The 26,212-nt window shown below is 39.0% G+C and overlaps 1 protein-coding gene across 10 annotated transcripts in view; it reads left to right on the forward strand.

Annotated features, from left to right (window-relative positions):
• CCDC85A (coiled-coil domain containing 85A) overlaps window positions 1-26,212 on the forward strand; it is a 226,776-nt gene that overhangs the window by 168,200 nt on the left and 32,364 nt on the right. For 8 of the 10 annotated variants that reach the window (XM_006063679.4, XM_006063680.4, XM_006063681.4 and 5 more), the window contains exon 3: window positions 5,615-5,691. The exons of the other annotated variants lie outside the window; for them this stretch is intronic. In XM_006063679.4, the coding sequence (XP_006063741.2) occupies window positions 5,615-5,691 (77 nt within the window). The remainder of the gene's footprint in view (window positions 1-5,614; window positions 5,692-26,212) is intronic. 10 annotated transcript variants of the gene reach the window in all.

Genomic DNA, 26,212 nt, shown 5'->3' on the forward strand with positions numbered 1-26,212 from the left:
GGAGACTAACTTGGCCTCAGAAAAGCTAACGCCTGTAAACCCACAGTGGCAAAAGTCTTCCAGATTACTTTCCTCCTGCACATCCTTCCAAATGCTGTAATGTGTTTTAGAATGGACCATTACCAAATTTTATCTTTTGCCCTGAAATCTTAAAGACCGGATGGCACTTTCTCTAATCAAAACCACTTAGAAGTTTGACAAATCTTGCTGCTACTGCTGCTAAGTCGCTTCAGTCATGTCCGACTCTGTGCGACCCCATAGACCAGGCTCCTCTGTCCCTGGGATTCTCCAGGCAAGAACACTGGAGTAGGTTGCCATTTCCTTCTCCAGTGCATGAAAGTGAAAAGTGAAAGTGAAGTCGCTCAGTCGTGCCCAACTCTTAGTGACCCCCTGGACTGCAGCCCACCAGGCTCCTCCGTCCATGGGATTTTCCAGGCAAGAGTACTGGAGTGGGATGCCATTGCCTTCTCTGTTGACAGACCTTAGGCAGTTGCAAATATCAACGGTAAACCTTTTAGGTACAGTTATCAGAGTAACTCATGGCTGATTTCATGGATGGGAGTCCTCCAGGGAGAGAAACACCACTTTAGAAACCAAGGGGGAAATTAGAGGGTTTAATATGCCGACCAGGGTATTTTCAAACTAGCAGAGAAAATAAAAAAGTCAAGCTACTTTGTATGACTGAATGCATTTCAGGTAAATTGAAGTGAAATCAAGTCCAGGATGTTGTCCAAGGAGAATATCAAGCACTGGGATGACCCAGAGGGATGGAATGGGGAGGGAGGAGGCAGGAGGGTTCAGGATGGGGAACACATGTATACCTGTGGTGGATTCATTTTGATATTTGGCAAAACTAATACAATTATGTAAAGTTTAAAAATAAAATTAAAAAAAAAATAAAGGTAAAAGTCCATCCAGAATATCTAAAATCAGGAAAAAATAAAAGAAGTTAGAAGTTAATGATCTGTGTGAGAAATTTGACATCTCAGTGATTAGAAGATCCGCAGTGGGAATCCCTGTGATGCCCCAGGAATGAAACAAAATCTTTTGAATGTGTGTAGCTAATCCCCAGTGTCGGAGGCCAAATTCACTAGCTCCTGGACTTTATTCTCTCATCTGCCAAATGAGTCGGGATTAGGGATGGGTTAGATTAGGGAATCGCTTAGGTATATTTCAGTTCTAAAAGTGGAATCAATTAGAAGATGTATATTAGTGAAATTCTTATGACTGTTTCTTAGACTTGTTTTATTGCAAGAGATACTGTGAACTCATGTTCCATATAGGTTCAAAAAAAAAGTGAGATACATGGAGAGAATGGTTTCTGCCTTGAAAATGTGATCAAGATTTACCCAGGATATCTTGAGAATGTCATTGGATTTTCACAGTGGTATTGTTTGCTTTGAACTGTGGTGTTAGAGAGTCCCTTGGACTGCAAGGAGCTCCAACCAGTCCATTCTGAAGGAGATCAGCCCTGGGATTTCTTTGGAAGGAATGATGCTGAAGCTGAAACTCCAGTACTTTGGCCACCTCATGCGAAGAGTTGACTCATTGGAAAAGACTCTGATGCTGGGAGGGATTGGGGGCAGGAGGAGAAGGGGACGACAGAGGATGAGATGGCTGGATGGCATCACTGACTCGATGGACGTGAGTCTGAGTGAACTCCAGGAGTTGGTGATGGACAGGGAGGCCTGGCGTGCTGCGATTCATGGGGTCACAAAGAGTCAGACATGACTGAGCCACTGATCTGATCTGATCTGATTGTTTGCTTTACCTAGCTCTTTTAATATGTAGATGTCTGTAGATTTCCCAGGGTGGAAATAGAAAATGCCCTTGGCGGAAGTAGAAAGCAAATCTCACAATCTGCGTATCTGTGATTTGACATTGGTTCTTCAGATCCATGAGAGTGGGACCTACCTGGCTTCTCCTCTGTCTGCTCCCAGTATATCCCCTTCTCTTCTTTCATGTAAATTCCTTCTCTCTTCCTTGTTTATAGCAGTATCATTCTTGTCCATCCTGTGACTTCACTGGCTTCTGTCTGATCTCTGAAGCTCTTGTTGATCCATTAGTGAGGTTTCTTCAGAAGAACTACAGACAGTATTGATCTTGGTGTACTCCTGTTTCACATGATTCAGCTCAGAATATCATGTTACCTTATTGCTTTATTTTTTTCCCTCCTTATCTCCCCTCAACTCTTTATACACTCCTTGAAGATAGCATCCTTCTTTAATATGTTGGACATCTATGTATAGCCTCATATTTGGCTATTTTATGCAGGGAATCTTGCTGCTCCTTTGCAACCTCATCCTCACACTTCTGAAAGCCAAAAATGACATCCTGAAATCTGTTTTAACAGCTGTCAGCCACTGGTATAAATGTAGCCATCAGTTCAAATGATAGCATGTTCTAATGCAGTTGTGTGTGCATGTGTGCACATGCATGTATGTATCATTTTGTAATAAAAACACTTATTTCTGTCATATACTTCTCTTGGGAGCACAGCTGTACTCCACACTCCCTGGGTGTAATGAAAGACCAGCTTATCTTAGAGTTGACACCACTCTGGAAGATCCTTGAGGAAGGAAGGGAAAGGAAGCAGCAGCCCGGGGAAGGGACTATTGCAGACATGGCTAAATATATTCCAGCACACAAAGGGCTCTTTTTCTTTCTTACAAGATTTTATCTTTCTTTTCTAATGATCAACTAGGGCTAGGATGTGGATTGTGGTGTATTTTTTGAAGTGGAATTTCTTGCACTTTATCGTATTATGTTTTATTAAAATGTTTACATATTTTGTGTACCATTATTGGTTATGTACTAGTAGTCAGGCTTGGCTAGCCTATGGTGCAGTAACAAATCTTGAAGTCATAAGTGTTTAACAAAACAAATGTTTGTTTTTCTGTCATGTCACAATTGAAAGATTGAATGGTTCCTCAATAGCTCTTCATATAGGGACTCAGGGATTCAGTGATGATCTTCCAGTATATTCTAGAAAAAAAGTGTGCGTGCTCTATTCCCATGTAAAACCAGTATATAATCAGTTTCTTTATGAACTAAACAGTGAACAGTGTGAATTCTTGTATTTGTTTATGCAGATCAGCTATGCTTCCTGTCCCCTCTCCCTCCATACACACACACACACACACACACACACATAAACACACACACACACACATGCACACATGTGCATGCACACACACACACGAGGAGTCTTTCCATTCTTTGTATCTGTTCATTGTTAAGTAATAATTACAACAGAAACTGAACCTGGAAGAACAGGACCTTCTGGAACACAGCACATGGGCATGTAATCTTAAAACAGAGTCTGCCTTCTGAGAAACTTAAGACTTCCAGTAACTGGCCTTCTCTTCATCCCAACCCCAGTAATGCCTTGACAGACATCAGTGACACAATAAATACTTGTGTGGAACAAATAAACTCAAAACTTTCCTCAACTCTGCCTTTACTGTAGAGCTAACCCATCTCATTATGTTGCCTGTCTGAAAATATTCCCTATCATTTCCTGTCCCTGCCCGTATTTGCAGTGAATGCTTTGAAACAAATATTTGGACTTCATCTGTTGTAACTTGACAGTAAAAATTGCAGTTAAGGAATGTTTTCCAAATTCAAGAATTTCCCATTTTTTGGAATTGACATATGACTTTCGTAATATAAGTAGAAAGTTAATGAAGTCATCAAATATGTAAACTGCAAAGATTTAAAGAAGAGAAATAGATTAAAGTGACTGAGGATAGTTATTGAGTTAAAATTCATTCAGTAGCATTTTTCAGCTGTCACCTAAATCACTCTGTATAAGTGTCATTTCAGCTCCTTTCAGTATCCTAGCCTTAAGGATAGTGCAGTATGTACAATAAAGATAGGGTATAAATTGTGAACAAAGTATAAAAGGATTGTATCTGTTCATGGTTTACATAGATTGTTTCTGAGCACCTTTTCACTTCAATGGCATTTATCAAGTCTTTTTTTTTTTTTTTTTAAGAGAGGGAGCTTGTAGAACTGTGTAAATCAGGGAATCTGTTATACATTCACATTTTGATGATCAGCAAATCACGTAGGCATTTGCTAGAGTAAAACAGATTCATGAAATCAGTAAGTTTGTTATTCATTTATGCCAGACACTTTTTCCCCTCTTGAAGTCCATAAGGCAAACACATAACATTTCATTGGGCTAAAAAAAGAATGAGAACATATTTCTAGCAAATGTCACCAGTTTCCTTTACCTTGTGTTTCTTCTGTCTTGTTGAGAAATGCTCAAGGCAAGTCATCACCATTGGTGTGAGATCAGTGGATGATTCTATTAATGTTAGTGATGGGGACTTCTGCAAACATTTATGAAAACAGGCAGGCTATAAACCAGTTAGGGGTGAGTTTAATTTTTGCATTGTGAATTAAGTACTGAAGTTTCTTAGGTGTTTTAAGAAAATAAAATGTTATTTTGTTGCTTTGGAGGTCACAAAATGGAACTGGGTTCATATAACCAATTTTCATATAAAAATTATAGAGTTTCCATGATTAATTTCAGGTCAAGATATTCATTTGCACACATAGTCATCCTAAGTGCAATCAGGGGCTTCAAATGCTGTCCTCTTAAATCCACTACCAACTTGGCCTTGCCTCTTACTCTTGTATTTTTGAGGCTGAAGAGCATGCACTGAGGATCTGTTGCTCTAATATTAACTGTGGAAGTGTGCTCTGGAGGGATTCTTTGGTCATGTACATTTCACTATACCTGAAGTATGTTTGCTCTTGGCTAAGGAATGAATTTCAGCTATGTTGTAGTATGATGCTGTGCTCTGGATTATCTTCGGTTTAATGAAGAAGCATTGCTGTCAAATGGTTGCTCAGAATGAAACTCCGCCTTTTCCACATGTGGACCACATTTTCATAATGTAAAGCTATAAAATCTAGTGTTTCCCTATGGAACAGACTCTAACATGATGCTGACTCGGAGCTGTCAGCACACACCTGAGCTTGTTAAAGAAATGAAAACAACAAATTTCAAGTCTGCTCTGATTTACCTAAATAGGGAAAAACTTGAGCCAAAATCAAGTCAAAATTCAGACTAGCTTTATTATTTAGCCCTTTTGTAGCTGTTCTCTAGATACAGTCATAGGTATCTATCGGTTTGTGAGAAGAACAAACCATTCCTCTTAATATTTGAAAAGTTTATTGAGAAAATGAAGAGAGCTGGGTATTCAAAATATTTTATTTTCAATTTTTTTAAAGACCTTGTAATTTAGCTTGGTTGTAACGAATATTACAAGAAGGCTTATGTGTGGGAAAGCTCAAAATGCACAAAATAAGTAGAAAAGGGGGAATAACTATAAAGTCTAATGTTCTGAAGGCTGCATGGTGTGCAGACGCCTACAATCTTATCGCCTATATATTTCTCTGATTCTCCTTAACATTGTGCCATTGTTAAAACTGCTTAGAGTTTTAATGGCTTCTGTTACCTAGTTTTTCTGGGGAGAGATCTTTTTTTTTTTCCCTAAATATCAGTCACTACCTGATTTAAATAAATGGAGCCAGAAGTAGCCTGACAGTGTACCAAACAAGACCTGTGTGTATAATGTGAGTTCTTTCTTTTCAATTTTAGAATCAACCTTGTCCTATGTTAGGCAGCTGGAGGCAAGAGTAAGACAGCTGGAGGAAGAAAATCGCGTGCTGCCCCAGGTGGGTGACTTCTAGAAGCTCACAGCTAGTCAGTGTCGTTTGAGTTATAGTATTTTATTTGGAATTTAAAGTCTCAATTACATTTTCTCCTTTATATGATAGACATCATTTTGTCAGTAGTCATTCATCACTGTGCAGCATGATTGCTTTTCATAATGAATCATCATATTGTCCAGATTCTTAAGCGTGATACCAAAGGGTACATGTGTCTAAAATAAGTATGTCGTATCATTTTGTAAGGAAGAAGAAAGAGAAAACAAGAGTAGAAAGTGCTTTGATGGTACTGCTCACATCTGTCATGCATGTTGTTGGTGAACATAGGGAAGGGACTTTATTTCAGTGGAAATGTGCTAATTTACAAGCTAGGGAGAGCTACAGGTAGTTTGAAGATTTCATATTTTAATTAAATGAGTACTTTCTGAAATTTTTTGTGATATAATTGAACACTTAGAGTGCAACAAAAAAAAAATGACAGTAATTGACAGTTTTTACCTTGGGGCTTAATTTCTTTTCCTGGATCAATATAAAATGGTACTTTTTATGGGATTTAAGGCCTTGCCATATATTTTACTTAAAAATGTATTTTACTTTTTTCCCATGGGCTGTTTATCTTGAAATGATGTTGGTTGAGGTCATGGTTCTTGGGAAATGTCTTGTTGAAGAGTTTAACAAATCTACTGATTTGGCTTGGTTTCCTTGACAGACAGGTAAACAGTAACGTATTTTAATATGTTATAGAAAAGAATTTTCTCAACATTTAGTCACTAGTGTTCTTTCTACATTCTGGTGACTTTTTCTATTTCATTAGTGACTAAGAGAAAATTAAACCTCTAATAATAAACAATTTAAATGTCAAGACAAAGAGTGTTTATAGTTCAGGAGAAGATATATAAACATTAATACAAAGAATTAACCAAAGACTTTGGAAAGCTGTTTTAGGTCTTTTAAACCTTGTTTTTAAAGTAGTTTTGCAATGGTTTAGGCTGTCAGGTACTGCATGTAGGAATGTCTCTTTCTTTTATTGGTCAGTCATTGGAGATTAAATGAAGTGAGGCTATTTCTCACCCTTCTCAAACTGTACATATGTCAATGCTTATGATGACAGAAAGGTTTATTTGCATTATGAAATAAAATACTACTGGTAGAGTTTTTTCTTGCTTTCTTTTGTATTGTTTATTTTTAAAATTTCTTTGCCATTTTCCCTTTTATATTGGATTCAGGGTATGACTGTGCTAATATCCTTAACTGACAACATCTAACTTCTCTGTTCCAAGAAACCTAAGAAATGCAATTAGTTTATTTTATACATGTTATACCATCTCTGAGGCAACTGGGATTGTAAGCAACAAAAAAAGAGGGAAAAAAGAAATGTTTCTTGCTTTTCCTCTGAGTGGGAATTGAAATTTACACCAAGTATTGAGTATATGCATGTGTGCTGTCTTATTGAAAAAGAGGTACAACAAATGGGAAAATAATTATAAAATTGATTTTTTTTTAATCTGTGAAAGTGAGTTTTAGAGGTCTTGAAAGGAGATCAGAAGAGTCCTCAACTATACCTGATATGTGCATGTATATTTAAATATTTGCATAGTTAAGAATAGATGATATTACTTATTTTTTACAAATTCATATAGTTTTAAGTGCATTGCTGTTTTTCATCAAAGAAGATTGCTGTTGTTTTGGTTTTGGTTTTCTCTACGAGAAAGGGCTAAAAAAAACCCATATTTTATTGAACCTAGGATGTTATTAATGTGGGAGGCACTGTTATCATATGTACTTTTCAGAAAGAAAGAAGATGTTGTCAATTATTGTCAGATTCTTGCTGATTTCAGTGATGGATGTTAAGAAAAAATAATTTTTTTAGAATTCAGCTTTTTATGTATCTAAAGTACTTTAATGCTGAGAAGATCTATTGTTTGCAATACTCTCTTGGACTTATGCAATGAATATAGTCTGACTCAGTTCAAAAATATTATTCATTTTAAATTTCTGTACTTGAGAGTGTTGCCTTCATTTATAGCTAAGATAGGTATGATAGAATCACCATTTGCGACTACTTATATAAATACTGAAATGAAGTGAAATTGGTGAACAAAAACTGAACAAAATGAACAATAACAAAAAACCCTGAAATGAACACGGATGGTAGATCAGAACTGAGAATGGAAAATAGTATATGGACCTCAGAGCAGTGGGAATCATGTCAACTGAATCCTTGTAGAAGTCTGAGACTTGGACTAAATAACACAAAGACATATGTAACTTATTCTTAGATGTTTAGTCATGAAATTTCCCTCCAGAAACAATTTCTGACTGCAAGATATGAGCTGATTTGCAAGGTCAGTTCAATGTGACAAGCTGACATCCCTGTATAAATTAGTATCAGTATCTGAACACTTGATTTTCAATTATAAGAACTTGCTCACTATGCCTTGATTAGAAGATATTATTTTTTTATTCCCGTTTTTTTTTTTTTTTAAGTCCACTTGTGTTTGGATAATCAGAAATAAAAATATAGTAGACAATTGGAATTCCAAGTGTATCAGATACCTTTTGTGGCTATAGCAAGGTTCCTTGCTGTTGGTTGAGTATTTAGACTAAATTACATAAAACCTTTCCTGGATGAAGAAATCTCCTTAATGCCTACTTCTATTCTTTAGATAAAATTGTATATAATAAACAGAAAGTCACAACTTTGCCCTAGAAATACATATTTAAAACTAACCAGGATGAGTGTCATAAATGCTTGTGGATTTTTCTCTGGGTAGTTGCAAACGCTTCCATTTCCTAATATGTAAATAACAAGGTTTCTCCTAGCGCTTACATTTCATAGGCCTAAGTGTAATTAAAGCTTGGGTCCAGTGTTATGCCCATGCAAAGTTACCAGGTCCCAGAATGAAGGATTTTTTATAAAATAGAAAACTGTAGTGAAGACTCAGTTTGGTTGTGTCTGGCGGTGACGAGGAGCTCACGGGAGGCATGGATGAGATGCCACTATCGCTGCTGCGGCAGGTCATCACTAGTAAGCACAGAACTCTCTGCTCTGCCACAGCCTTTGCAGTATCCTCCGAGGACAGCTAAGCTGCCCCGGAAGTCCGTTTTGTAAACACAGTATTTCAAAGGTGTCCTAAAGTGAGAACAGTCTCATTAATTTCATAAAATGCATTATTTGCTAGGTATTATTTGAAAAGGAAATGCTTTTTTATACTGTTTTTAAAACTTTGTGAGGAAGACAACATGAGGTCTACCCTCTTAATAGATTTTTCAGTGTATAATACAGTCTTGTTACCTACTGGCACAACATTGTACTTTAGATCTTTAGAACTTACCTTGCGTATTGAAAATTTTACACATGTAGATTAGTGACTTCTCATCTCTCCCTCCCCCTCTCCCAACTCCTGGCGACTACCATTCTATTTTTTGCTTCTATGAGTCTGACTGTATTAGACACCTCATCATGTAAGTGAAATCACGTGATGTCGGTCCTTTTGTGACTGGCTTATTTCTCCTGCCGTAATATTACCATTTGATCCAGCAATCCCACATCCAGACAATTTACCCAAAATAATTGAAATCAGGACCTCACAGAGATATTAGCACTCTTATGTCGATTGCAGCACTATTAACAATTGCCAAGATATGGAAGCAACTTTAAATATCCATCAGCAGGTGAAAAGATAATGAAAATGTGGTATAAACATACAATAGATCATTATTCAGCCTTTTAAAAAAGAAGGAAATCCTGCCATACAAGACAACATGGGTAAACCTTGAAAACGCATTTCTGAAAGTTGGCATAAATAGTCATTAAAAATAACGTGGACCTGGGATATCTTCCTTGAACACATAAACTAACAACATTTTTTACAAATTATGTTTGAAAATGTTTCAAACGATTGTATCTACCCTCTTATAATACATATAATGATAAAACTGCTCGGACTGGTCTATCAACTCCACTATCTATATACTTAATATGATGAAAGTTGCTTAGCCGTGTCTGACTCTTTGCAACCCCATAGCCTATACAGTCCATGGAATTCTCCAGGCCAGAATACTGGAGTGGGTAGCCTATCCCTTCTCCAGGGATTCTTCCTGACCCAGGAATTGAACCGAGGACTCCTGTGTTGCAGACAGAGTCTTTACCAACTGAGTTATCAGGGAAGCCCACTTAATATGGTATGAACCCTAAATGAAGATTGTGTGTTACTTAAATACATGTAGTTGCTATCTATGAAATTACATTAACTTTCAAATCCAATAAGGTAGATTTACCCACAAGGTCATGCATAGCCATTTGTAACTAAAAGACCTGAGATGTATAAAGTTATAGTTATATAAAATTTATTATTACTATTATTATTTTGGCTTCACTGGGTGTTCATTGCTCCATAGCATGTAGGATCTTAGTTCCTGAACAGGGATCAAACTTGCATTCCCTGCATTGGAAGGCAGATTCTTAACCACTGGGCCACCAGAGAAGTCCCAGGAATTTTATATGAAATTTAAAAGGAACATACTTATTTCATGTATATTTACACATAAACACAAGCTTGCTCTGGATAAAGTTATAAATTTTCAAGTCTGACTGGAACCTTAGTTTTGTATCAGATTGGACAACCCCCTCCTTTAGAAAAGGTATGTAAGGTTCACAGAGTCTGGGAGTATAGTCCTGGTCAGACAGCTAATTACAGACTGACTCAGGCCAAGATGTGGGCCTGTTCAGCATTCTTTCTAGTGTACACACAGTGCTGCCTTTAATCATTTCATACCATTAACTTAATTCACTGGAATTAAGTTGCTATGTCTATTTTTGTCCTACTGTCAAATTCTTTTTTTAAACATTTATCTTTAAAAAAAAAAAAAAAAAAGGGCTTCCCTCATAGCTCAGTCGGTAAAGAATCTGCCTGCAAGGCAGGAGACCCACATTTGATTCCTGGGTCAGGAAAAACCCCTGGAGAAGGAAATGGCAACCCACTCCAGTGTTCTTGCCTGGAGAATCGCACAGACAGAGGAGCCTGGCGGGCTACCATCCATGGGGTCACAAGAGTCGGACACAACTTAGCGACTAAACCACCACCATCTTAAGAATTAACATTAGATCTGAGTAGCCATCTAAGATTCATTAGGCCTTTATTCCTGCTTTAAGGGAAATACTGTTCTTCAGGCTGCAGTATCCATCATAAATGAAAGAAAAACATATTTTAGAGTCTTCTCCTCCCTGACACATTTTCAAAATACTTCAGAATCATAAAATTGTATTATACAAACACACTGACTCATATCTGCATACTTAGAAATTGATTTCTCAGCATGTGGTCCAAGACGGTCATTTGTTCAGATAATTGGGAGGCAGGTGGGCAGGGAAATTAATAGATGCAATAGTGGTTTTTGAGGCATATCCCAGTGACATTTGATATTTTAGCCAAAATTCAAAACCCTTACTTGGATCTCTTTACTCATTCCATTGTCTTTTTCTTGATGGTCACAAAGATTTTTTTAATCCAGACCTAACCAATAACGTTTATTGTGCTATGTGCTATGTCTGAGATGGAGAAGGAAATGGCAACCCACTCCAGTATTCTTGCCTAGAGAATCCCAGGGATGGGGGAGCCTGGTGGGCTGCTGTCTATGGGGTCACACAGAGTCAGACACGACTGAAGTGACTTAGCAGCAGCAACCGATAACGTTTATGTGTTATGTCTGAGATGCAGTCTATTCACCAGGAGAAAATATCTTAAAGTGGATGATGATTACCTATCTGATGATTTTATTATAAATGCTATCCTTTGAAGGCATCAGTTACTTTTCAGATACAACCATAAGGTAAAAACTAAGATTTTTAAAGCTATTTTCACCCATCTTGTGTTGAGTTTGAATCTTGCATCACAGAGAGGGCTAGAGACAAGAAACAAGCGGTTTGCTGAAAATTCAAAATCAATTAAGTACATTTATTACAAGTCTTACTGGGAAATCTGTTTTTTCTTCTAATGCTCTGGCACCAGCATCTGCTAGGAAAGCATTGTATGTCCTCTGTGCCCCAGAAACCCTCTCCAGAACAAAGCACCCACCTCTTGAGACCAACATTTTAGAGCCATTTTTCAGTGTTGGTGCCTAGTGTCCTGCGCCTGCCCTGTGCTGTGGGTTCAGCAGTGTGTTTGAAAGGCACTGGCAACTTGGCTCACCACCGAGTGGGCCCTTCCAGCAAGTGTTTCTATTTCTGTTGTGTTAGCACACATGCAAGAGGCTAATTTTAGGAATGGAAATGCAAAATCGCCCTCTCATGTAATTTGGTTGCAATGTGGCCTCAAAACAGTGCGGTCTTTCAGTGTTCTGGGCAAGAGGCAGGGTCGTTTCTAGAACTGTTTCAGAATAAAAGAAAGAAGCTGTCACTGTTCCCAGAAGTGCTGAGGAGGGTACACAGGAGCTGAGGAAATCGAGCCCCTCACTTCCATGGCAACACACCGCAGGTCCAGCATCACATCTCAGAAAGGCGCCCTCACCTGTGTGCTTGTGCAGACTGCCCGGCGCAGGGCAGAGATGAGGCTGGGGGTGCTTCTCTCTGACGTGTAGATTTGCCTCCTGTGCTCTTCCTGTTTTGCTGTGGAGCTATTTACTGATTGTGTCACTCTTTCTCCTTTCCACATTTTTCTGACTTTATGTTTTGCAAATCACTTTTGTCTTATCAGGTCATAAATATATTTGGCTTTTCTTGAGCTATAGTTGCTCTGGAAGGAAAATTCAGTAACAATTGCACAAAAGGAGACACACAGTGGTGCTTTCTAGGAGGCTTCAAGTGAGTGGTGGTATCCTGTTGTTATTTGCATGTGACACTCCTGGGGAGTAACTTGTGCAAAAAGATTGTTTTCCTGGATAGCAGCTCTAATTATGTTACATAACCTGAGTAGAATCGGGATGGTAGTGATAGGAGAGTTTAGTTAAATCCGTTAAGGGTTGGTTGCTGCTAGTCATCCTCCACCAGAGAAACAGTGCTTGTGGAATATGATTTTTTCTAAATCACCATGATTTATATAATTAAACACAAGGAAAAAAAGCTTTTATGTATAGTTCAATAGAGTTTTCAAAGGACAGATGGGTGCTACACAAGTGGTGTGGGTGTATTGGAATAAAAGAGACAGATAGATATGGAAAGTAAATTAATGGAGGAAAGTCATGCTGGAGAATCTAAATACATGGAGACTAGGTTAAGGGAAAAGCGAACATCTTTCAGGAAATATAAAAAAGTAAAGCTCATAGGAAAAATGTCTATGGCAACATGGACTCTCTCAAAGGGTGTATTTATAGCTTTCCTCAGTGACCCTCTTCATGCTTGAGAATTCTTGTTTGAGAATCTGCTTCATGATGAGTAATCTTATTTCTAATGAGAGAAAATTAATGAAGTAGAAATGCAATAGGAAACACAGCTATGCTACTTATTAAACTTATTAATATAATTATTGATTTTAAAAGGTACTCAATTATTATGGCTGTGGTGTCAATAATTTATATTTAACAATGTGTTTTTTTATAGCTATACTGGTATGTTAGTAATTCAATCACAAAGGCATGTTTTTAAAAAGGTTTTTGATTTGTCATCACCATAAAAATAGCAGCAGTTTTGTTACCTGTCTGTGGCAGAATTTGTCACCAAAAAGGATGGGACTTGCTGAGCACAAAGTTTAGCTGTATAGTAATATCAACTAGAGTCAAAGAATGAGAAGCAATATGGAGGAATATTGGGGGAGAATTTGAGATGGAACTGTGAGAGAAATTAACGATGCCTTGTGCTGTAGTAATGGGTCTTTACTCATTTTTTTAAATCCAGAGTCGAGTCAAAACATTTTTATAAGGTAGAGATGGAACAGTCTTCGCTTTTCTTGCTCCTTTCTAAGGGTAAGAAAACAGTCTTATCGAAAGTGGTGGAGGGCCTGCCCTCGTGGTACAGTAGCTAAGACTCAGTGCTCCCAGTGCAGGGGGTCCAGGTTCAATCCCTGGTCTGGGAACTAGATCCCGCATGCCACAACTTGAGATACCGTGTGCCACAAAGAAGACCTGGCTCAGACAAATAAACAAACACTAAAAAAAATGTGGTGGAAAATGTTGTATCATATTTGACTTGGGGATTAAATTAAGTAAATTAAATACTACTGAAATATGGATATAAAAATGTAAGTTATGACACCATGGTTAGTTGACACTTGTGAAGGTGCTGAGACCCCCATTGGAGCACATTCTTATCTCTGTTTCCTGCTGGAGGTCATGACCTCTCTGACGGATGGAGGAGAGGCATCTGAACCATGTTCTATCCTCCTCTTATCTCTGGTTCCAACCTTTCCTACAGTGGAGTTTTGGCATTTTTTCATTTACGAATCTAAATGTTCAGTTTGGTTCTTTGCTGTAGCTTGAGGAAGTGTGTGGGCTTCCCAGGTGGTACAGTGGTAAAGAATCCACCTGCCAGTTCAGGAGATCCAAGAGATACAGGTTCGATCCCCAGGTCTGGAAGAACCCCTGGAGGAGGAAATGGCAACCCCCTCCAGTATCTTGCCAGGATAATCCCACGGACCAAGGAGCCTGGCGGGCTATAGTCCATGGTGTTGCAGAGTCGAATGCTACTGAGCACACACGTGTACTGTTGCTGAGGAAAATGCGTAACTTAGAATAAAAATTAAAATTGGTGTGTCTTAATAATTGGTAGTTACCTATATCTTCAGAGTGTAATGTAGACAAACATAAATGTAATATAGGCAACATCTGTATTTCCTAAGTATAAATACAATATAAATAATAAATGTAATATAGGCAAATAATTATATTCTTTGACAAAGGAAGACAGTTTGTCAATATATTTCCAAGTGAGTTGAGATTTTCCTAAATTATATTTTAAAAGCTATCATTGTGTGATAAATAAGCAAAACATAACTAAGTTGTTTTTAAAAAGCTGAGACATAGTCAGCCATGACTTTGGACTCTTGTTAGTAAACAAGTAATTAATGGAGTCACTGTGAATATGCTAGACCAAGCACCAACTAGGAATTACAAGAATTAGGACTTGACCTAATGAACTGTTGGACCAGGACGGAACCCTAACCTCTGTGAACCTTAAATGCCTTGATTAAAAAGGAAGATTGAATCAGCTATGTATATACATATATCCCCTCCCTCCCACTGCCTTCCCCTCCCCCCAGTCTCACCCCTCTGGGTCACCACAGAGCACTGAGCTGAATTCCCTATGCTATACAGCAGGTTCTTACTAGCGCTCTGTTTTACGCATGGTATTGTATGTAAGTCAGTCCCTATTACCCAATTTATCCCCCATGTCCACATGTCATTCTGTACATCTGCATCTCTGCTCCTACCTTGCAAATAGGTTCATCTGTACCATTTTTCTAGATTCCACATATATGTGTTAATATACAGTATTTGTTTTTCTCTTTCTGACATCAGTCTGTATAAGAATTACAGATGGACAATATCTAGGTCCATCCACGTCTCTACAAATGACCCAATTTCATTCCTTTTTCTGGCTGAGTTAATATAGCATTGTAAATAGGTACCACATCTTTGTCCATTCATCTGTTGACGGACACTTACACTGCTTCCATGACCTGGCTATTATATAGTGCTGCAATGAACATTGGGGTGCATCTGTCTTTTTGAATTATTTTTTCAGTATAAGGACTGTCCATTACTGTTCTCCATAGTTGGTATATCAATCTACATTCCCACCAGCGGTGCAAGAGGGTTCTCTTTTCTCCACATCCTCTCCAGCATTTATTGTTTGTAATTATTTTGTTGTTATTGCGCTGAGTTGTTGTTTTGCGCGGGCTTTCTCTAGTTGCAGTGAGCAGGGGCTACTCTTTGTTGTGGTGTGCGGGCTTCCGATTGCAGCGGCTTCTCTCGTTGGAGCCCAGGCTCTGGGGCACACAGGCTTCCGTAGTTGTGGCGCCTGGCCTCTAGAGAGCTGGCCCAGGAGTTGTGGTGCACTGGGCTTAGTTGCTCCAGAGCATATGGGATCCTCCTGGGCCAGGGATTGAACCAGTGTCCCTGCATTGCAAGGCAGATTCCTAACCAGTGGATCACCAGGGAAGCCCTATTTTTTGCAGATTTTTTAAAAATATATTGAGCTTCATGAACTATCTGCATGGTTTGGAGATTAATCCCTTGTCAGTTGCTTTGGTTGCAAATATTTTCTCCCATTCTGAAGGTTGTCTTTTCATTGTGTTTATGGTTTCCTTTGCTGTGCAAAAGCTTTTAAGTTTCGTTAAGTCCCATTTGTTTATTTTTGTTCTTATTTTCATTACTCTAGGAGGTAGGTCAAAACAGATCTTGCTGTGATTTATGTCAAAGAATGGTCTTCCTGTGTTTTCTCTAAGAGTTTTATAGTGTCCTAATGGGACACTGGAAATCCATGACTTTTTACCCAGAGAAAGTTTGTGTGTATGTGTAATGTATGCACAAAAGAGGTGCGCCCTTTTTAATTCTGATAGAAAGTTCCCTTAAACTACAACTTGACACTGTATTGGATCTTTTATTTACAGGTGTGTATTGTACGTTATTCTACCTTATTGTGTTCTAACGTTAATGAAATTTCATCAGATAGCTATTAAATTTGTTAACATTTTGTCTTGTGTATTAAACTTTGAGGTTCATATCGCATCAAATATGCATATAATGGGGCTCACATTTGAGTCCGGGCCATGTTAGCTTATGTATATTTAGAGAGATAATGCGCAGTCCCCTTAATGTTTATTTTTATTCTTTATATAAAATTATATGTAATGAACATAAAGGCACTCATTTTCCCTAATAGTATACACATTTAAAAATAACCAAGATGAGTGTAATGATCGCTTATGGATATCTCTCTGGTCAGATACAAAGGCCTCTGTTCACTGGAAAGTGTAGTTCCTTTCAGCCCTGAACATTCTGAACCCAAGGACAAATAAAAGTGTGTGTATGTCTTAAAACTATGCAAAACCACCAAGCCCCAGAATGAAGGGGTCTGTAGTCCAGAACAGATAGAGGAATGCAGTGACAACTGAGTTGGTTCTATCCAGTGATAACGAGGAGCCCACGTGAAATATGGATGGGTATCACTCATCACCCACTGAGCACAGGCTCTTTGTTCTCCCATGCTTTCTGTGGTACCCCACAAGCATCACTGAGCTGTGCTCTACATCCAGTTTGTGAATACAGCATTTCAAAGAAAGATGTGGTGAAGTGAAGTGAAGTCGCTCAGTCGTATCCGACTCTTTGCGACCCCGTGGACTGTAGCCTGCCAGGCTCCCCTGTCCATGGGATTCTCCAGGCAAGAATACTGGAGTGGGTTGCCATTTCCTTCTCTAGGGGATCTTCCAACCCAGGGATCAAACCCAGGTCTCCTGCATTGCAGGCAGATGCTTTATCCTCTGAGCCACCAGCGAAGCCCCCAAAGTATGAACAGCCCTATTACATTTTGAAAATGCAGTATTATCTATTAGGTTTTATCATTTGAGAAGAAATGCCTTTTCCAGGTTGATACCAATAATAGTTAAAGATCACCAGAACTTAGGATATTCCCTCTTAAGCACAAAAACTAATGTCAACATTTAAAAAAAAATCATATTTAAAATATTTCAAAGGATTTTATATAAGAAATGGAGAATGATATTTCACACAATTTTTAAAATTATGTTGAAAGAGAACACCAATATAGGAAATGTTAGAAAATCAACTTTTATTATTTACCTCTAATTTATGCCAAAACAATGTGTATCCTTTATTCTAAAATATAACATACTTTTCAGGAATTCGATTCTGAGAGAAGCCAAAATAAAGTACTGTGAAAAAGAGATGACAAAGATATGACATATCAGACAGTCTTTTGCAGTGTGACTGGACTGAGGAAATAATGCAAGAGGCCCTGCGTGTGCATCAAAGGCGGATATACTGGGATCCACAGAAGGAAGAAAATGTTCTTTCAAAGGAAACTGATTTCTCATAGATGACTGTAGGCTGCAGACTAAAGCATCTGAAATAGCAGCCAGCAAGAAGTGAACCAGGCGTTTCTTTGGATATAGTAGATGACGCAGAGATTGAAAGAGAACCGGTAGGAGATACACTGCGAGGCAGTGATCAGTGTTGCTTTTACAGTTCCCACGGAACATTTATATACTGTCTTTCGGATTGTGTGCCATGGAATCTGTATAAACTGGTAACGTGTTGACATATGAAGCTAATTAAAGCATGTGTAGAGAAGCAGGGTCGCACAGAGTCGGACACGACTGAAGCTTCTTAGCAGCAGCAGAGAAGCAATATGAAGAAAAAGTGTATGAAATACACTACAGGCTTCCCCTTAATTGTTTTATGACCTAAAGGCCTTTAGGGGCTGGATTTAGGGTTTATTTTAAAGTTTAATCTAGAAATTCTACAATGCAGTTTCTGTATTGCTAAGCAGTAGAGTATCTGAAAAGCAACCCCCACACACGTGTAAATGTGGTGTTCCTTTGAAAGTCATGGTAGACTGTTTGCTGAGGCCCAGCCAGCACAAATTGGGTGGGTGGATGGGGTCTATGCTCAGCGCTTGGGGGCCTCCCTTTGGGAGCTGCTTCCCCCACAAGTGTACAGGTTTCCCTGTCCTCCTAAGTCTGGTCCTGACTTGAGTTGTTGACTGGCTGCTACAGTGATATCCTGGCCCTTTCCCAGGGGTCCTGTGATCAGGGCTCCCAGCATTCTCTGGGCTGAGAAAATTCCCCAATTCCTATCTGTCATCCATCTTGTTCCAGGCCCAAAGCCCATAGAAAAACCATTTCTTACCACAGGATTTTAGTGTTAGACCCAGCACTGGAGGTGGGAAGGAAGAGGTATGATTAGTGAAAGGACAGTCTATTTAAAGATTGTTCCTCCCTTTTGAAAGTATTTCTTTAAGTGTATCTTCCCTGGTGTAATTCTTTCCTTTGAGAGAACATCTTGTCCCCAAACTTTTCAATAACTCATACAAATCCACTCATCTCAGATACTTGTGATTTCAGGAGTGCTTTAGCCATGGCACACAGATCATCAAGTCCTCTTTATGAGTTTTTAATCCTCTTTCAGATTTCTATAACTTCCATAACATAGTTTAGTGGAATAGAAGCAAGTTTCGAATTATTATTTTCTAAAACAGAGAAAAATAAAACACAGGAGACAGCTAACCTTGCTTAAAAACTCTTGGACTAATTAGTATTTTGGTAGTTTTATCATCCAGCTATTGCTCTTAGAAGTTTATTAGAAAAAGATTGGACATAGAAATATAAGGATCACAGAAGAAATGTAAATCTGACTTAAATGTAGTAGAAAAAATAAAGAAATTTGATACTGTCTTTTTCTTGACCTAAAATGCCTCCCATTTGCAACAGAACAACATGTGAAGCAGAAGTTCTAATGTTTGACAGATAGCAAATAACTAATAAACCCACGACCAGATGGGAGCCATCCTGGGCTTACATAAAAGCTGGCTCTAAAAAAGGCTTTTTAATCATCAAAATATTTCAGCTGTTTTTGACATTCAAGGAAGGTATGTCTTAATGTTAAAAAGAGGGATTTTTTTAAAAAATTTAAACATTAATGTTCAAAAGAGGGCTCTTACACTGTTGGTGGGAATGCAAACTAGTACAGCCACTATGGAGAACAGTGTGGAGATTCCTTAAGAATCTGGAAATAGAACTGCCTTATGATCCAGCAATCCCAATGCTGGACATACACACTGAGGATACCAGAAGGGAAAGAGACACGTGTACCCCACTGTTCATCGCAGCACTGTTTATAATAGTCAGGACATGGAAGCAACCTAGATGTCCATCAACAGATGAATGGATAAGAAAGCTTTGGTACATATACACAATGGAGTATTACTCAGCCATTAAAAAGAATACATTTAAATCAGTTCTAATGAGGTGGATGAAACTGGAGCCTATTATACAGAGTGAAGTAAGCCAGAAAGAAAAACACCAATACTGTATACTAACGCATATATATGGAATTTAGAAAGATGGTAACAATAACCCTGTATACGAGACAGCAAAAGAGACACTGATGTATAGAACAGTCTTATGGACTCTGTGGGAGAGGGAGAGGGTGGGAAGATTTGGGAGAATGGCATTGAAACATGTAAAATATCATATATGAAATGAGTTGCCAGTCCAGGTTCAATGCATGATACTGGATGCTTGGGGCTAGTGCACTGGGACGACCCAGAGGGATGGTATAGGGAGGGAGGAGGGTTCAGGATGGGGAACACATGTATACCTGTGGTGGATTCATTTTGATATTTGGCAAAACTAATACAATTTTGTAAAGTTTAAAAATAAAAAAAAAATAAAAAAACAAAACAAAAAGAGTCAAAAAAAAATTTAAACACTTTCATGTCCTAAGAAATTTATTAAAAATAACCCTAACTATAGAAATATCATAAAAGAAAAACATAAAATACAAACTCAGAAATAAATTACAACTCCAGTAAATTTGATCACAAATAAATTGTTTGGGAATGATGGGTCTTTATCATTTTGGGTGCCAGGCATGTACTGAGTGCCAGAACATAACAGAAGCTGCAGATAGAATCTGGATGCTTGCTTTCTGACAGAGTTTTAGACAGAGTGGGGTTTAACAACTTTGCATTCTGAAATTTATCTTGTTTGGGACAAATTCCATTCACTTTTCAGCCCTTGTTCTCCCACTTCTGTTATAATGCACAAATCCTTAGCCAGCAAAACTCACATGTCTTTGTTGATAATTTCTGCAAATGGTAGGTAGTGATGGCAGCTCAGGTTCATTGCCAATTAAAAAGGACGTTGGAGAGGTCCGTTGAAGACTGGACCCTCTACTAAATGGCCACTTGTCAAGAAGGTGGCTCATGTGGCCTCACAGCTTTCATTTTATCAGAGAGGATTCTCTTGGTGAGGGACCAGCTATATTGAGCCTTTGACACTTGAGAACAAGATCAAAGTGGGCCTGAGAGCAGGTAAGGACAGCTGCCCTTCCAATGTTTTTCACTTAAAACAAGTGTGCTGCTCAGGATCTGGGTATTGACAAGGTCCTTCAGAGTCAGTCACCAGAATGTGATAAGACATCTCTCAATTCTAGGTGGTTTCTCAGGGCTTCAGGGCTATAAGTGATACCAGAGTAATTTGTGAATCATACTTCAACTGGTCTTTAAACCAGGAAAATATGTTTAATTTTGTTATCTCATTGCTGTTTTAAAAGAATATTTTACTGTCTTGTTCAGTCAGTTCAGTCGTGTCTGACTCTTTACGACCCCATGAACTGCAGCACGCCAGACTTCCCTGTCCATCACCAACTCCCGGAGTTCTCCCAAACTCATGTCCATTGAGTCGGTGATGCCATCCAACCATCTCATCCTCTGTCGTCCCCTTCTCCTCCTGCTCTCAATCTTTCCCAGGATCGGGGTCTTTTCCAATGAGTCAGCTCTTTGCATCAGGTGGCCAAAGTATTGGAGTTTCAGCTTCAGCATCAGTTGTTCCAATGAATATTCAGGACTGATTTCATTCAGAATGGACTGGTTGGATCTCCTTGTAGTCCAAGGGACTCTCAAGAGTCTTCTCCAACACCACAGTTCAAAAGCATCAATTCTTCAGCGCTCAGCTTTCTTTATAGTTCAACTCTCACATTCATACATGACTACTGGAAAAACCATAGCTTTGACTAGACAGACCTTTGTCAGCAAAGTAATGTCTCTGCTTTTTAATATGCTATCTAGGTTGGTCATAACTTTCCTTCCAAGGAGTAAGCGTCTTTTAATTTCATGGCTGCAGTCACCATCTGCAGTGATTTTGGAGCCCCAAAAAATAAAGTCAGCCACTGTTTCCACTGTTTCCCCATCTATTTGCCATGAGTGATGGGAGCAGATGCCATGATCTTAGTTTTCTGAATGTTGAGCTTTAAGCCAACTTTTTCACTCTCCTCTTTCATTTTCATCAAGAGGGTCTTTATTTCTTATTCACTTTCTGCCATAAGGGTGGTGTCATCTGCATATCTGAGGTTATTGATATTTCTCCAGACAGTCTTGATTCCAGGTTGTGCTTCCTCCAGCCCAGCGTTTCTCATGTACTCTGCATAGAAGTTAAATAAGCAGGGTGACAATATACAGCCTTGATGTACCCCTTTTCCTATTTGGAACCAGTGTGTTGTTCCATGTCCAGTTCTAACTGTTGCTTCCTGACCTGCATATAGGTTTCTCAAGAGGCAAATCAGGTGGTCTGGTATTCCCATTCTTTCAGAATTTCCCACAGTTTATTGTGATCCACACATCAAGAGCTTTGGCATAGTCAATAAAGCAGAAATAGATGTTTTTCTGGAACTCTCTTGCTTTTTCCATGATCCAGCAGATGTTGGCAATTTGATCTCTGGTTCCTCTGCCTTTTCTAAAACCAGCTTGAACATCTGGAAGTTCACAGTTCAGGTATTGCTGAAGCCTGGTTTGGAGAATTTTGAGCATTACTTTACTAGTGTGTGAGATGAGTGCAATTGTGCGATAGTTTGAGCATTCTTTGGCGTTGCCTTTCTTTGGTGTTAGAATGAAAACTGCCCTTTTCCAGTCCTGTGACCACTGCTGAGTTTTCCAAATTTGCTGGCATATTGAATGCAGTAATTTCACAGCATCATCTTTCAGGATTTGAAATAGTTCAACTGGAATTCCATCACCTCCCCCAGCTTTGTAGTGATGTTTTCGAAGGCCCACTTGACTTCACATTCCAGGATGTCTGGCTCTAGGTGAGTGATCACACCATCGTGATTATCTGGGTCATGAAGATCTTTTTTGTACAGTTCTTCTGTGCATTCTTGCCACCTCTTCTTAAAATCTTCTGCTTCTCTCAGGTCCATACTGTTTCTTGTCATTTATCGAGCCCACCTTTGCATGAAATGTTCCCTTGGTATCTCTAAGTTTCTTGAAGAGATCTCTAGTCTTTCCCATTCTGTTGTTTTCCTCTATTTCTTTGCACTGATCACTGAGGAAGGCTTTCTTATCTCTCTTTGCTATTCTTTGTTAAATTATGCTTTTTATTTTATATCTTTTTTATGGTAATTCTGTTTGAAGGCATCAATCCTGCTAGTTTTAATTTTATTTTTGTTCAGAATCTTAAGTGTTCAGAGCCCATTGAGATACCCCATTGTAGGTTATGAAAAGGATAATGTCTAATTCTTTTATTTGAATATGTTCTTCTTTTACATGATGTGGTAATAGACTAAAATGAACCTTTCTTTCTTTGAGAAACAGCTTGGCCCACAGTACGATGAGTGACTTAGAAGAATCTGTGACCCTTGCAGCTGGGTCCCCCTCAGGGTGCAGACAGTGCATTACAGGATGTAACAGTTGTCTCCCATTCCACCCAGGAGGCTCGTTTAGGTCATAGGCACTAAACCACAAGCCGAGTAACAGCTGAGGTCCTGGCGAGTGGACCGAAATTGAGTCCGTCTTGGGACTGATTTCCATTCTGACCTTGGTCCCTGTGATTATCCCTATTGCAGGTGAGTAAATCCCATGGACAGAGGAGCCTGGTGGGCTGCAGTCCATGGGGTCGCTAAGAGTCGGGCACGACTGAGCGACTTCACTTTCACTTTTCACTTTTATGCACTGGAGAAGGAAATGGCAACCCACTCCAGTATTCTTGCTGGAGAATCCCAGGACGGAGGAGCCTGGTGGGCTGCCGTCTGTGGGGTCGCACAGAGTCGAACACGACTGAAGCGACTTAGCAGCAGCAGCATATGTTCACTAATGGGCAGAGACAAGCTTTGTGTGCAGATTTTCAGGGGCCACTAGCATAGTATTCTTCCCATTTTGCTGAAACTTGTCCTGTGGCAACTATGTTTCTCTTGAAACAAGATAGCTACGGAAACACCAGGACCAGCAACGTCTCCGCCACCATCCAAGACAAACCTCTGGTATGGTACCACTGAGGTGTGAATTGGGAATTAACTAAGAAACCCAGTTAATTTTCTCGTCCATCTGCTTTGCTATTCACTGAGAGTTTTCATCACTCTAATAATGATTTTCTCAGCATGGGAAGATCTCATCCTTTAATCAGTCTTGAGGACACTTCCAGCCCCTAGATAAATGAGTATTCCGGAAAAAACATACTGGTTCACTTACATCACTTACCTTCTGGTCCAGTTATAGTCGCTCCTTAACTGTTTGCCTCCTTCTCCAGAAGCTTCCCAGACTATTCCAGTTGGCAGTGACCTTGTTATCTTCTATACCAGGGGTTGGTGCTTTTTAAGTAAAGGGGCAGATAGTAAACATTTTCAAATTTGTAAGCCATACGGTGTGTTTCAGCATCACATGTCTGTCATTGTAGAACCAAAACAGCTGACAACAAATGCAGAATATCTAAATGAATAAGTTTGGCTGTTTTCTAAAAAGACTTTGTTTATAGCACAGGTAAAAGGGGCTGGAATTAACTCAGTCAGGAGTAGTTTGCTGACTCCTGACCTACACTAAAAACATTTGTGTGTCAGTTGGGTTATCTGTTAATACCTTTTTTTTAAATTGGTCTCTCATAGAAGATCTCCTAGAGAAGGGAATAGCAACCTACTCCAGTATTCTTGCCTAGAGAACTCCATGGACAGAGGGACCTGGCAGGCTACAGTCCATGGGGTCACAAAGAGTCCGACCCGACTGAGTGACTAACGCTTTCAGTGTTACATAAATTTTCATATGTGCGTAAAGAATTTATTGTATGCAAATAGTTTTCTCAATAAGTATTATTTTTTCATTGGTTTAAGTTTGTCTCATCATCTCCAAACATGTTATCAGTATCTGGGATTTGAAAAGTAATTGAACTAAATGAGTAGTTGAGCAAAAGTAAAGGTATTGTTTCCTAACAAACGACTTAGCTTTGGAAGAATTTTGTTGATCAAGGTGCTTACATTTGACTTGAAAAGGCAAGTCCTCCCTTACAAGGACAGTTGCGATGCTAACAGGAATATGTATGTTTCTGAAGCACGTACATATGGTGACTGAATCTGCACTTAGTGAATGAGTGATTATATTGGTTTTGTGTCCTGGCTATTCTTGCCTATCTTCAAGAGATGGCTTGGAAGATAATGTGGGGCAGGCTTGTCTTTAATAGATACCATATGGCTGGTGGCTTGGAAAGAATGTGAATTTCTGTAAAGTCCTTCACAGACAAGCAAAATTTTAAATCCACGTTTATCAATAAATGAGGAAAACCACTTCTCGCTTGGGAGGAGATCAGAAATCAGTTAATCTCTGTTTCCCTTTAGTGAGAGCATTTCATGAAAGACTAAAAATATAGGGAGATGGCTGACAGGAATTAAGTGAAATGTGTATTTTCAGGTCCTTTATATTAATCTTCTCTCTCATCATCTTTGTCAAATATGTGGCTTTCACTATGATCTGTGTGTGCTTAGAAAGGAAAGGAAAGCTAGGCCTTCAGTTGGCCATTTGTGCTTGGAAAATTCCACAGACAGAGGAGTCTGATCGGCTACAGTTAGTTCGTGGAGTCATAAAGAATCAGACATGACTGAGCAACCAAAACACACACACACACACACACACACACACACACCCACCACACCCGCCCCTCCCCCCCCCCTCATAGGGGATCTGCAAAGTGCTTTGGAAACAAAAGAGGAATACAAAGGCTAGTTCATGTCTCCAGTAGATCAGGAAATGAGAAATGAGTGAGAGAAACAGGGGAATCCTCACTTGTCTTTGTCACCGGGAGTGATTGATATCAGAAGAGTCAAGAGGAAGAAGGGAGCTTAAAAAGAGCTGAGTGCGTGCGCAGTGCTTAGATGGTGACTGATGGCAACCTAGCCATTAGCAGGCCTTTCTCTGTATTGCTTGTTGTTTTCAGAGTACCTTGCAATCAGCTTTTTAGTCACCTGTCTCAGTCACCACGTGAAGCTAGTTGACAGGCCTCTCTCTGCTTTAGCATTGAGTCCAAATGACTTGCTGAGGGTCAGGCAGTGAGTTGCATATGGAACTCATTAATCCCTGGGTCATCTCTCTTGGGTTAGAAAAATACTATCTCTCTTTTGTTTTTAAAGACAACTCTAATCTTGGAAAACTTACCTACTCATTGACCTGATTGTTTTCCAGGAAAAAACTACTACAGAAATTCTAACTTTAATAATTTTTAAAGTTTGCCTTTCTTAAAGCTTTATAATGTCACTTTTCAGACCTTTTCAGAGGAAATTTAGCTGTGCATTTTAAAGTTTAGCCAGCCTCTTTGTTTAGGTAATGATCTCATGATTCTGGCCCTTTTATTTCTCTTGAGTTCTTCACCTAGAGACTTCAGGAGAGATTTCAGGAGAAATAAAAATTTTTAACCAGGGAGACTTGGTTTGTGGCATTAGCTATTGTCAAAATCTGTATGGAAGGGTAAGATAAAACTGCTTTCTATTTCAGTTAGTCTGTCTTTTCTTCCCAGAAGCTTATATAGGCTAGACAAAGCATTAACCTCAATTTTTGGAAGGAGAGATGCTGACATTTGTTGTTAAATTGGTTCAGCGATAGTCA

This window comes from Bubalus bubalis, chromosome 12 (assembly GCF_019923935.1).
Source record: "Bubalus bubalis isolate 160015118507 breed Murrah chromosome 12, NDDB_SH_1, whole genome shotgun sequence".
In the NCBI taxonomy this organism is placed as follows: domain Eukaryota; kingdom Metazoa; phylum Chordata; class Mammalia; order Artiodactyla; family Bovidae; genus Bubalus; species Bubalus bubalis.